Source organism: Notolabrus celidotus, chromosome 15, assembly GCF_009762535.1.
Source record: "Notolabrus celidotus isolate fNotCel1 chromosome 15, fNotCel1.pri, whole genome shotgun sequence".
Classification (NCBI taxonomy): domain Eukaryota; kingdom Metazoa; phylum Chordata; class Actinopteri; order Labriformes; family Labridae; genus Notolabrus; species Notolabrus celidotus.
The window spans coordinates 32,595,486-32,609,857 of NC_048286.1; the positions used below are offsets into that span (position 1 = coordinate 32,595,486).

The 14,372-nt window shown below is 42.5% G+C and overlaps 1 protein-coding gene across 1 annotated transcript in view; it reads right to left on the bottom strand.

Annotated features, from left to right (window-relative positions):
* cntnap2b (contactin associated protein 2b) overlaps positions 1 to 13,211 on the bottom strand; it is a 40,331-nt gene extending 27,120 nt beyond the window's left edge. Inside the window, exon 1 of the mRNA XM_034704028.1 lies at positions 12,654 to 13,211. Within this exon, the coding sequence (XP_034559919.1) occupies positions 12,654 to 12,735 (82 nt within the window). The 5' untranslated portion in view covers positions 12,736 to 13,211. The remainder of the gene's footprint in view (positions 1 to 12,653) is intronic.
* Between the last annotated feature and the right edge of the window lie 1,161 nt (positions 13,212 to 14,372).

Below are 14,372 nucleotides of genomic sequence, written 5' to 3' on the forward strand. Positions count from 1 at the left end.
GCAAACCACACTGTCCACTTCAAAGTTTAAACCCGGCTCGAGGCAACAAAAAACACCCGTTCAAAAGAAGTTAACATGACACTGATTAAAATCATGAATGAAATGTGGCGTCCACATATCTGAGGGGTGTTCCCTCCATATCCCCCTGCACTGAGTAAACCTCCAGAGACAAGATGAGACTGCTGGAGCAGGAAGAAGTGGCAACAACATTTATTCCAGACGAGGGATGCAAAATGTAAGTATTCACTGTAATCGATCTTTGGAAATGTGAATGATTAATTATCTATTACTCATTAAAAACAACTTAGACTTCTCCTCTGACATAATGCATATAAGTGACAGTGCTGCATACTTAAAGAACATAAAGAGACGAATGAATTATCTCTGCAGACATATCGTCATGTGGAGCTGCAGACTTTCAAACGACTGAATGTGGATTTAATGCAAAAAGAGAAGTGATCAGAAATGAACACTTCAGACTCTCCAGTCCAGTTTAGAATCATAAAACATAAGCATGTCTGCATGGTCGGGTGTCAGTCGGGATCTCATCCGGGTCACAATCAGTCCGGTGTCTGTATGCAGAAATGCTGCCGTGCCAGCTTTGAAGACTGAAACTTCTCTACCAGTCTGCAGGCTTTGTTTTCAGAGATGGGCTGATGTCCTGTAAAGAGCTCTCAACCTCTGTGTCCGTGTCGTTCATGCTGCTTGTATCAGCTGACATCAAACTTGGAGAGCAGAGAGGTCAAGTTTACCCGATGACTGAGATACAATGCTCTTTCACTGTAAATATTAACATCAGTTTTGACACGAGGAGGAGGAGGGGGCGGAGCTCTTTGGTCAGCTTGGTGCGTCATACTTCATCTCTTCACTACATCATTGATATGAGACTTTCTTATCAGGTCAAAATGTAAACAGGTATTATCATGGACAGTAAAGCACAGCAGTATGACTACCATCACGACCTTGGTAAGAGCAGTGATGGTGCCGTGCCCTGCTCTGAAAACACACTGATCTGTGCTCAAGATGTTAGATACTTCAGTCAGGACCACTCTCATCAAACAGAACTAATCAGTTAGAATTGGTAGTATGGATCTGTTCTACATGCATATGTGGAACGCCAAAGCATGAGGCGGGGAGAGCACAGCTTCATGAAGGTCAAGGCGGGGAGAGCATCAGCAAACAGAGCAGGGCTCAAGTGACAATACAGATGGTAAAATCAGACACAGCTCAAGGGAGGAGCCGTGTCTGAAGGAGCAGGAAGCAGGAAGTGGGGAGATGCGTACAGAGTAATAGTGAGCTGTCAGCTGATCTAAGCTGTTGTCATGATCAGCTGATGTACTGTGGGCTGAGCTGGCCTACCTGAGCTAATGCTATGCTCAATAAATGAGTACAACTTTGAGTTTCACATCAAGCGCCAAGCTTCTGCAGAGAGTGGAAACCATTGTGGCATGATAAACTGCAGCTATCCTGTTCTTCACAGCAGTGTTGTTTGTAAATCATCACCGCAGCAACTCCAGAATTTAGATCAATTAAGACCGAAGCTAACCAGCATCCCACATAGCAAAACTGGTCTGGCCCGGTTCTGGCCCTAAACACACTTAGACTTGGCCAACACACCGCAAAGAATGACAGCCTTTAAGTGGCCCAGATATAGTTTGCCAGAGACGGCCCACACATGGACCAGCTTAATCACAAGCTCAACCTTAATCAGCCCAGATGCAGCATGGACAGATCTGGGCCACATAAACCAAGCCACAATCAGCCCAGATGTGGCAGACCATCATATATACAATGCCATCATTGCCAGACCAGATTTGGTTGACATACCGCTTGCCATGCTAGCAGACAGCCAGCAGCAGTGCCGGCTTGACGCCAGATCTGGCCCAGACCTATCTGCTATGTGAGATGTGTTGCATGCAAGCGGCAACCTCCGCTCTAAATGTATGAGTCTAATGCAGAAACTGCAGTTCATGGAGGATCCGCTTGAGGCTGGCTCCAGAAGAACCGGAAACCACATACACACTCATTCAAAAAAGCTGATCTTTACAGCAGAAATAAACATGTTTACAGCCTGGTTCAAAAGACGAGTGTAGTCTGGATAGCTAATTTCTGGATCGACACACACTGTGAGGGGGGTGAATTTTTTCATAACGCAGCATTTTCAAAGATATTGAGATTATGAGTCTTCCAATGAGAGGCACAGCTGACTTGATTGACAGGCGGGAAAGGCTAAAGCCCGCCTCTTTACGTCACAATCGCTCCACAGCAGCAATATGGCCGCCGCCGACAATTGGCTTCAAAACAGAGCTTCAGAAACAGATGGGTGACGTCACGGATACTACGTCCATATCTATACAGTCTATGGTTGTGTGGTTATTTCAGCAACATCCACACACACACCTTAACTTCCTCACTCATTGGTGATCAATCTGATCCGGCAGTGCTGATTGAACACAAAGCTTTCCCTCCCTCCTCCAACACAAACAGAGCCGCTGATGAAAAAGCAGCGACTCTGACTAAACCAGATCTTCACACTTTGCGCTCCCTCCTGAGCCGCTGCTGTCTGCCATCTATATCTTTATGTAACCAGCTGACTAACATTATTCATCTGGTTCAATGATAGTTACAAATAACTGTGACATAACAGGAAGCTCGCTGAAACACGTCTTTAATGAACCGACAGATCCGAGAACTTCAGAGTCCGGTCTTCAAGCGATGAAATGATCTGAGTTTAAGTTTAATAATGACATTAATTCACTTTGTAGTTTGGTGTTTCATGGCAACACAAAACAGTAGTGAGCAATTCTGCACTGTGACACACACTCACCTCAACATGATCGAGTTTCACTATAGTACAAATAAATGTAAGGAGAGCTCTTGTGTCAGGGCATCGAGATTGTCACAGCAGAGAATCAAAAGGTGCTTTTCGACTGCCAGAACTTTCCCCAGGAACTAGGAACCTTTTGAGAAACTATGCATGTTTCGACAGCAGGAACCAGGGTCTAAATTTTGCTCCGAGGCAGTTAATCTCCCCCTGAAACCGACAGTGATGCATACACAGCTGTTAAACCCAAGTGAATCACAGTTGTGTGAGATGTTATTGTTAACTGTGGGTGAAATAAAAACACTGCATTTACTCTACCAATCAGAAACCGCCCCCCAATATTATCCTGGACCTTTGGAAAGTACCACCCCCAAAGCAGGGACTTTTCAGGGAGAGATTAAGCACCCCAGATGTAAATTTAGAACCTGGTTCCTGCTCTCAAAACGCAGAGTTCCTCAAAAGGTCCCTAGTTCCTGGGGAAAGTTCCTACGGTCAAAAAGCAGCTAAACTTTGACCTCTGACCCGGTCTCTAACTTGTGTCTCTGCAGCTTCAGTTTGAATTTATAATCACAGACTGTCACAGCTCTCAGGAGGACCAGTTTATATTCTAATGAACGTTTCATATCACACCATCTGTTTCAGAGAACGGTGTGACGTCTGGATCCTGGAGCTAAAACAATTTGAGCATCAAACTCTTTCAAACAAGTTTTAATGTGAGGAACTTTTAAAACAACACACCAGTGTTCATCTCATTAACGAGAATTCTGAAGATAAATGTTCATCAATGACTCATTTTTTCATGATGAAAACGAGACTAAGACGAGATAAAGTGCTTCACTGATAATAAAAACTCTGACGAACATGTTCTGATTTTGTAAACGAGGCAATGACGAAACAAAAACTTTAGTGGCCGACCGTCGGACATTCAAAATCCATGTTTCCCCCGCTGCTCGTCTGATCTTTAGAAATAAAAGTGATGCATTCCTGTGACAGGCTGAGTTATTATTTGAGGGGCGCAGTGCAGTGTTGCCAACTCCTCAGAGAGGAAAGTAGCTATTGGCTGTCCTAAAGGTCCCTAGAAGTCGCTATATGACGTCATTATCCCTCAATTTCCTTACATTAAACAGCAATAAAACCGAGGTTCTCCTCATTGGCACCAAATCCACTCTATCCAAATCCAATAGTTTCTCACTCACCATTGATGACTCCTCCGTCTCCCCCCAGGTTAAGAGTCTGGGTGTCATCCTTGACAGCACATTATCCTTTCAATCACACATCAATAACATCACCCGGACCGCCTACTTCCATCTTCGTAACATCAATCGTCTCCGCCCCTCCCTCACCCCTCACACTGCCGCCATCCTTGTCCACAGCCTTGTCACTTCCCGTCTGGACTACTGCAACTCTCTCCTCTTCGGCCTCCCTCACAAATCCCTCCATAAACTCCAACTGGTCCAGAATTCAGCTGCCCGTATCATTGCCCGAACCCCCTCCATCCACCACATCACTCCTGTCCTCCAACAGCTCCACTGGCTCCCTGTTCAGTTCCGCATTCAGTTCAAAGTCCATCTGTTGACATTCAAGGCCATCCACAACCTCACCCCCCATATCTGTCCGACCTCCTCCATGTTCCCACTCCCTCCCGCTCCCTCAGATCCTCTTCCTCCATACACCTGTCTGTCCCCTCCGCCCGTCTCACCACTATGGGGAGCCGAGCACTCAGCCGCTCTGCTCCCCGTCTCTGGAACTCATGACCACCTCAACTCAGAAACACAGATTCTTTCCCCCATTTCAAATCCCAACTCAAAACATATCTGTTCAAAACCGCTTACTCCGTCTGACTCCAATTGCTGTCATTTTGTTATTGTTTCTATTTTTTTCTTACCCCTTGTTAGTTTATATTGTTTTCATTTCTGACTCTGATTTTGTTTCCTTTAATGTGAATTCGTGTATGTATATATTTCTATCTGTGCCGTGTCCTTGAGTGCCGAGAAAGGCGCCTTTAAATAAAATGTATTATTATTATTATTATTTAATTTGCATAGTTGGAATTGTAATAGACGCTGCAGGAGAGACGTATAACGTTGAGGGAGAGACAGAAAGAGGTTAAAAAACACCTTAAATATTTTTAGAACTACACTCAGGAGCCGACAACTAATCTAAGTAAAACATGACATTTTTCAACCAGAACATTTTCAAGATGTTTATTATATACAATCTACATTATCTATCTAAATGGACCAAAAAGAGGCAGTAGGTGGGATCGGCCAGCGGTGTCTTCGATGTGTGATACATTAACAGTCTGGATGCTGAGGGGTGAACGCCTCCTGATCTGAATGCAGCTGGGAGGGACTCACGGCAGCATCCACTGCTCGTTGAGTAAGAACGATTCATGCTTTCACGTCAGTCTCCAAAAGTCTCCGTTCAACACCAGAAAAAGTCGCTAGATTTGTCTCATAGTCGTTGTTGCCGCTCTCACCGTAAAAAGCTCGGCGTCTACAGCTTGATTTAATCCAGTTTGGTGAAACATCAGACACATGTAGTAAGTTTGGATCAACTCCTCGTCATCAAAGATGAAGATGCATTTCAGAGTGCCGTGAACTGACTGTCTGTCCAGTGCTGCCTGTCACTGCAGGTGCATTCAAGGACCGTCGTAAATGTGCAATACAGTCCCTTCATGGCATTTTTCTGTGAATCAAGAGAATCAAAATACAGTCACAGTGGTCACATCAAGAATGTTTTCTTTTGACTTTTTAGCATGGCCAGGCTGAATTATTTACCTTAAGATATTACACAAGCAAAAGTGTTAAAGGAGTGTTGATGATTTTAACACTTGGTATAACCCTGATACTGATATCTGATCCACTAAATGAATTATTTAAAGAGTGAAGATGTCAAAGACTAAAATGTGACTAAAACTAACAGACATTTTCGTCTAAAGACTAAGACTAAATCTAAAATAGCTGCCAAAATGAACACTACACCCTCCATAGTTTAGTATTTTCATGTTTTCAATACTTCTGGGGATAAGGGGTTTAACAATGCTTGTTTGCTGAATCCACACATCCAACAATAATGTGTCACATTAATTGCAGCATGGATGTTTCCACACCTTCCAGAAAAGAACCATCTGGTCTGTGAAGAAGCCCATTGAGGGCTTGACAGAAGTGCTGAGTTTCTTCAAACACAAAGCCATCTGTGACTTTTTGTTTTGTTTTTGCGGTGAAGGTATTAAACTGTGGGATTACAAAATATCGCTCCACTCAGAGGATGCTTATAACTCTTTCTGCTTTACTGTCAGTGTCAGGGAGAAAAGGCTGTGTTTGAAGAAAGGTGTGTGTTCATTTGTGCAGGAGAGGAATGAAAAGGAGGTAAAGGAGGTGTGTGAGTTAAGAGATTTTACAATTCATGGAGATAACACTGAATGTAGGGTTTGAGTGTAAATCAGGAAATGTGATCTGTGTTTTAGGTATGAATGTGTCACAGGAGAGGGTCTCAGGGTCCTCTACTCTGGTGTATTTTGAAGCACCAGCTTCTCCTGAATCTTCTGTATTCACGAGGGAATGGTGACACATCATTTTCTAAGTAGGGCTAATTCACCCTCAAATTAAAAAATGAACATATCACCAAACTCTGACAAAATGTGGTGTTGATTTTTTCTCACCCTGCAGCACACACATTCTTCTACTCAGCACAGGAAGCTTAATAATGCAGCACACATTCTACTGAGCAGACGTTAGACATGCCGTATGTTCGGCCTGCGGTCAGCATCAGGGCGCTGAGTTCGAGCACTGTGTGCATTATACACAACATCTACAGGAGGTGGGCTCTCTGCAATATGTAAGTGCTGCCCACCGAATCACGAGAGGGGAATCACAGCAGCACCCTGAGATCTATTCCTCAACCGGCTGAGCAAAACATTTTGTTCCTTTGTCTTTGGGTGGACAGGACTCAATTTAACTTTATTCAATGTTGAGTAATGTTGATCTACACGACCACTGCAGCCAGCAGTGACTCACATATTCACATTTGAACATTAGAGACTCACATGATTTGAAGTTTTAGTCAGTTGTAACTAGGGGTGAGAATCAAAAACCGGATCCGACTTAGAACCGGTTTCAATTGATCAATTACACCTCAAATGTTATCGATTCTTCTTAACGATTCATTTCCCAGCACCACGTCATGTCACGTCACGTCACGGTACGTTGCATTACGTCACACACTCTGCGACGCAGAACCTCAGTGCAACGCTGTCATCTCATGTAAAGGTGCAAATACCTCAAATATGCTGAAGCATTTGTCACATCGGGGAGGCGAACCACCGCCTACATCTCCCCTTTTGGAGTCGGGACGCTTTCCCTCAGGCTCCAGGGGCCACGTCAGGACTCAGCGGCAAATGAGGCACCGAGAGCGGGTAAAATACCTCCACGATAACCCCCGGAGGAAAAGCGTTTTTCCTCTCCAAATTCAGTCTTTTCATCCAGGCTCCAGGGGCCAAGTCAGGACTCTCGCAGCCGCAAATGAGGCACCGATAGCAGGTAAAATACCTCAGCAATGACCCCCTGGAGGAAAAGCGTTTTTCCTCTCCAAATTCAGTCTTTTCCTCCAGGCTCCACGGGCCACGTCAGGACTCAAGCGGCCGAAAATGAGGCACTGAGAGCAGGTAAAATACCTCCACGATGACCCCTGGAGGAAAAGCGTTTTTCCTCTCCAAATTCAAAGTATTTTCCTCCAGGCTCCAGGGGCCACGTACAGACTCATGCGGCCGAAAATGAGGCACTGAGAGCGGGTAAAATACCTCCACGATGACCCCCAGAGGAAAAGCATTTGTCCTCTCCAAATTCAAAATCTTTTCATCCAGGCTCCAGGGGCCACGTACAGACTCATGCGGCCGAAAATGAGGCACCGAGAGCGGGTAAAATACCTCCACGATGACCCCCGGAGGAAAAGCGTTTTTCCTCTCCAAATTCAGTCTTTTCCTCCAGGCTCCAGGGGCCACGTACAGACTCATGCGGCCGAGAATGAGGACAACCTATCGTATCAGTCTGTTCAAGTTGAATATGTTCATGTTCAGTCTTGTGCAGACATCATTTTGGAAAAAATGAAATGGTTCGTTTTGGTGCGGAAGACTGTGAAGATCTACTTTTTTCCCCTCAAAAAAATGACAGTATTAGTTCACAGAATGTGTGTGATTTGACTGTTTTAGTACTCGTGTTTAGAAAATACGTCACGTCCTGATATCTCTTTACCACATTAAACCATTTAATAACTGGAGACTTTTATTTAGTTGAATTGATCAGGATTTAAGTGTGTTTAGCATCACAATAACTCAGCCTTTGTGGGGCTACAATTAGCTGCTCTTGTAAAAAACACTGTGTGGAGTTACAGTATTTACAGCCACAGCCTGCTGCCTTTCACCATCATCATCATCATCATCTCTGACATCAGACAAGCAAGTCATCACCGGAAACACACCTTCAAGCAGGTAGTGCTGCAGTGATGCAGTTTGCTCCAGTCAAACCAAGTGAATCCACTCCAGCACATAGCCTAGAGTATATTAAAGTCCCTGCAGGAGAAGCACAGCAAGCGAGCACACCTTCTTACAGTTTTTTCGACTGCATAAACACTAAAATCCAAAGTATTACACAATTATCAAAACCTTACACTCAAGGATAAAAACAAAACATACACACTTTTGTACATTAGACACAGAAGTATATCATGATGTCACTCCCTTCAATTCCAAAGCACTGGCTGTCAAATGACCACACCTATGAGCCAATTAGTTAAAAACAGCCATCAGGTGCACAAACACACGATTGCTTAATTGTAGACGCACCAATCAGGTTTAAGCATTATAAAAATGCAGCAGGTGAGTACACCAGATTCAGTATTTGATGTTTGTCTGATATTTACTGAGCTTAGTGTTATGTACTCTACTAGCATGAAACCTGGGACATGTTTTGTTGTGATTCTCCATGTTGACATGTCGACTGATTTGGATCTATAGAGGGAAATAAATGATATTTCCATCAGTCTGCAGCGTCGGTCTTGTGTAGTGTTTGGTGGATTTATTGTATATTTGCAGTTTCTCTGTGTTCTTCACTTACAGAACTCTTACCACTGAGAAGTAGAAATGCTGGAAGTGTTATAGGTTAGCAGCAGCAGCAGTGTGTAACTGCTTCAAACAGAATTCAGTCATATGGTTTTGATAAATGAGTGTGAAGTTTTTGCAAGAGTGTTTCATTTTGCAATGGATCTGAGGTGTTCTGCTACTTGTGTGTGTGGTTGTTCAAAATCATGTTCAAGCAATCAAAAATAACTGCAATGTTGCTTTAATTTACTGACATCTAACTTAGAGAGGAGAGAAGTTTTCCTGACGCCTGGCTCTGCTCTGAAGGGAGAGACCACAACAAGCAGAAGACCTGGTTTCAATCTACGTTGGTGTCTGTCATCAAACACTTTGTTATTATTTACCCGCCGATGTGCCTGATGAGAGAGGTAAACCACTGAAACCAAACTGTGTGACCAAAACCAAAACCTCTGTGTTAATCTGGGGTGGACCTGGTTGTAAAATCCATGTCATGCAGAATATGACACAGAGGAGGACGACAGTGAAACCTGTATGCTGCCCAACGCTACAACCTGGCTGTGGCACTGAGACTCATTTGGTTAATTATCTAGTCTGTTAGTCATCCAGTCTCTTTTGAGTCCCGGTGCACACTGGTGATGGAACTAAAGCCAAATCTGACACTCCAAAGCAGCTGTCAAAAACCTTGTGGATAACTTCTTGATCACTTCATCCCTTCCTTGAATCCAGTTAGATCCCTCAGCTCTGGCTTCTCATTGATTTCTGTCATGTAAAAGCAGCAACACTTCATGAGCCTGGCTAACCTGGCCAACTAGAGGAACCAAACTAACTCAGCACATAGATTGACATGTTAGTGTTTACATCCTGCTGCTCGTTTCCTCTGGTTGGTGTCAGACAGAGATTATTCCAGAACAAACCAAAGAGTCTTTAGTTTGCCTTTCAGTGGGAGATTCAGTGTTTGACTGTGAGAACACAGCAGGAGGATATTTTCATTCAAAGCATGTACAGGACAGAAATCAGCAGAGAGATAAGATGCACCACTTTCTCCAGACTTCAACACTAGAATTAATTTTCTCCAAGAATCTTTCAATGTGCTTTTTTAAATCAATCAATGCTTTAACCCCACAGGGTGCTGGTGGCCTAGTGGTCTAAGCGTCCCACATACAGAGGCTACAGTCCTCGTCGCAGAGGTCGCTGGTTCGACTCCCGGCCAGTCAATCATTTACTGCATGTCATCCCCCGCTCTCTACTCCCCACATTTCCTGTCTCTCTTCAGCTGTCCTGTCCAATAAAGGTGAAAAAAAGCCCAAAAATGTATCTCAAAGGAATATGTTCCACATGACTGAATCATAAATACGCTTTTTAATGATCCAGGTACCAAAGGGGCGTGTCAAGAACTTTTTGACCGGGGTGGCCCAACTGAGGCTCTCACATAGGCAGGGGTGGCCAGTTCATTTACAACCTACTTTCATTAAAGTATTAAATAGTTGTTATATTCCTTTTGACTTAAAACAAACATGACAAAGTGGAATAAATCTTCTAAGCTTAATTCTTTAAAGCTAGGGTTGGTAGCAAGATGCAACCTCCGGTCTCAAACTATGAAGCCCATGAGGAAGTGTTATAAACTGCAGTTCATTGAGCTTCCGCTTGAGGCTGGCTGCAGAAACACAGGAAACCACATACACACCCATGGGAAAAAGAGGATCTTTGCAGCATTAATAAACATGTTTACAGCCTGGTTCAAAAAACGGCTTCAGTCTATGAAGCTAATCTCTCTATTGGCACACACTGTACGGTTCAGAAGATATTAAGATTACAAGTTTTTGCCCAAATAAGGACATGACTGATGTGACTCCCGGTCATGAGCACATAGCTGTTGGCTAAGAGGCTCAAACTCCGCCTCTTTACGTCACACTCTGCCTGGTTGAGTTCTGCATTTCCAATATGGCTGCCACCGTCGATTGGCTTCAAAGCAGCTCTCAGGAACAGATGGGTGACGTCACGGATACTGCCTCCATATTTTATACAGTCTATGGTTGGTAGTCACAGAAGTATCTGAATTTCAAACGAACAAATTTTATTTGACTTTATTTTGTTTTAACCATTTTAAGAAATATATTTTGAAAGAATTGTATTCCTTTAGAGTTCTTTTAGGGGAATTTTATGTCTTTTAAAATATGTTTATTTCTTTATCTTGACTTGTGTGTTTCTATGATCTGCCTGTTTCATTTTGCTGCCCATGTAAAGCACTTTGTAACCTGGTTTTGAAAGGTGCTCTACAAATCAAATTATTATTATTATTATAAAACTAGCATGAATTTTCTCCTGAGCCCTTACAAAACCTCCAGGCCTCTGAGGTCTCCTGGCAGATCCCCGGTCAAAATATAAACTGAAGGGCGACCGTGCTTTTAGTGTAAAGACCCTGCATCTTTGGAACAGCCTCCCCTCTTCAATCAGGGCCGCCCCCCTCTGCAAGACTCTCCTCAAAACTTACTTTTATATTTATGCATTTGAGTCCTCGAGCCCTGATTAGGTTCTCATTTCTAATGCTGTGCTTTCCTTGTCGTTTGTTTGTCTCTTTTTAAATGATTGCTTGTTTGGTCTCACACTGTGTTTTTTATGTGTTGTACAGCACTTTGGTTGGCTTGTGTTGTGTTTTTAAATGTGCTTTATAAATACATTTAACTTGACTTGAATGTAGCATTTCCTCAGGACTCCTTCTAACTCCTCCCTGCCTTCCCCTCAGAGCTCCTCCAAAACGTCGCCCCCGCTCACATGCACGAGCGCCGCTGATTCGCGACCATATGATGGTGACTGATTCAAAACTGGTCCTCGGCACATCAACTCATGTCTCACTCAGCGGTAAGAAAACACCAAAACATTCTCATAGTGAAAGTTAAAAACACAAACAAACATGGAATGTACGCTCTGCAGGAGGCGGGCAGAACGGCAGAACCGCATCTGATTGGTTTCATAAATTGGACCCTAATGAACGTGATTGGTTGGTGTTTTCCCAGGTTTACTCCGGCTGTAAATTGAGGCTCTTTTTTTAAGAACACATTATGTATTGATTCCCATCAGGACATAAAGATCATTTTAACCAGTGTAACAAAAAGTGTATCTAAATCTGACGACCAACCCCAGCTTTAAGGTCATACAAAATATGTGTTTTCAAAGTCACATTTGAGGGCACTAATAAAGAAATCTACTGTCAGCCTTTTTAACTCATCCCAAATTATAGATTTGAACAGAAACCCCACCTCTGACAAGGCAAACAACCAATCACAGTTTAGGATTTTGGGGTGGCCCCTGGGCCACCCTTGGCCACCCCTCTGGACACGCCACTGCATGTACCTATATGTCTATTATTAAGGAAGAATATATCATTGAAATGATCTGTTTCAAATAAGAACTGCAGCTATCAGAGTCTGACTCTAGACTCCAGTCCTCCTGTCAGAGGTTTTGTTTTCCTCCTCAGTAACAGAGAACCTGTGATGTGAGGCAGTCTTCAAAACACAGACCGTACACACTGTACCAACACAAGCCCTGCTGGTAGGGCTGCTGGTTTGTGGTCTCATGCTGAGTCCTCCTGACTGTAGTCCACATCCCTGACTGCAGGAGCAAGCTATACCAAATTAACCAAGGATGCTCGTTCATGTGTGTGTGTGTGTGTGTGTGTGTGTGTGTGTGTGTGTGTGTGTGTGTGTGTGTGTGTGTGTGTGTTAGCCTACTTACGGGATACTGAGGATGCAGCGCTGGAGGTGCTGATGATGCTACACAGGACTGGCAGCAAAAGCATCCCCCTCACAGAAGACATGTTCCCTGGAAATCCACGCAGTCACGCAGACAAAGGGAGGCAATAAAGGGGGTCCAGGCGGGTCCAGGCGGGTCTTGCGGTGCTCCTGTCTCGCTGGGGAGTCTGTTGTTCCGGTGATACACAGAGGAAGAGGAGGAGGAGGAGATGCTTTCCTTTCTTAGCGATGAAAGCAAAGCGCAGAGGCCCGTTGCGCCCTGTGCGTCTTTTCTCTCCTCTGAGTCCTCTCCGCACCTAGGTGCCTCTATGCGCCCCTCCTCCGGTCCTGGTCCTGGTCCTGCAGCGGGGTCTGACCAACAACCTCCGGGATGAGCCTGTGAACACGGCGCGGTAGTGCAGCAGGACGGGCCTCGAGCTCTAGGCGCATGGTCAGACAAACAGACAGCAGCTGTCCAACCGTTCAAGTGCCGGAATAATGAAGGCACTCTCACCCCCCCTCTCCTCGGTTGCATTTGGTATGGCCCAGTACTTACAACAATGCAGGGCTCCCAACATGAGGAGGGGACAGAGGGGAGCAGGAGTCCAGACGTCCACACAACACGGTTTATGGTTTTGTAAATGCACACAATAGAAAGGTGTGCAGCTCTGGATCTGTTATTTGTGAACAAATTAAAGGGGGCGCGTAAGAACATGTTTAATACATGTGCGTTAAAAATGAAGATTAAGAGCAATCAGCAAGAAAATCATTATCACCTGTTTTGGTCCTCCTGTCCCAAAATACACCCTCTCTGGTTTGATGTACAGAAAGAACTAAGGTTTGTAAAGTTGTGCCCACTGAAAATAACAGAAACATTTCTCCACGTTTAGCTCCAAAATGTCAGAACAATGTAGAGGGAATTTTTAAAATCAATTTTTTATCACATTTAGAGGAAAATTTGAGATCTTCTTCACATTCACTTTTGTTGTGAAAAAATATATTCAGTTAAAATCAATGTTAAATCCAAATACTAAATATAAATATAAACATAAATGTTAAATATAAATATAAATGAAAAATATAAATGTTAAATATAAATGTTAAATATAATATAAATGTTAAATATAAATATAAATTTAAACATAAATGTTAAATGTAAATCTTAATGTTCAAAAATAAATCTAAATGTTCAAAAATAAATCTAAATGTTAAATATAAATATAAATGTTAAATATAAATATAAATGTTAAATATAAATATAAATGTTCAATGATAAATCTAAATGTTAAATATGAATCTAAATGTTAAATAGTAATATAAATGTTAAATATAAATATAAATTTTAAATTTAAGTATAAATGTTAAATATAAATCTAAATGTTAAATCTAGATATACATGTTCAATGATAAATCTAAATGTTAAATATTGCTCCGTGATCCTAAATATTTAGCTAATAAGCGGCAGTGTGAATTCGCATATCAGCTAAATATTTAGGATCGCACAGTAACATTTAACATTTATATTTAACATTTATATTTAATTTTAACATTTATATTTATATTTTATATTTATATTTAACATTTATATTTAATTTTAACATTTATATTTATATTTTATATTTATATTTAACATTTATATTTAATATTTATATTTAACATTTATATTTAAATTTAAGATTTATATTTAATATTTACATTTATATTTAACATTCAGATTTATATT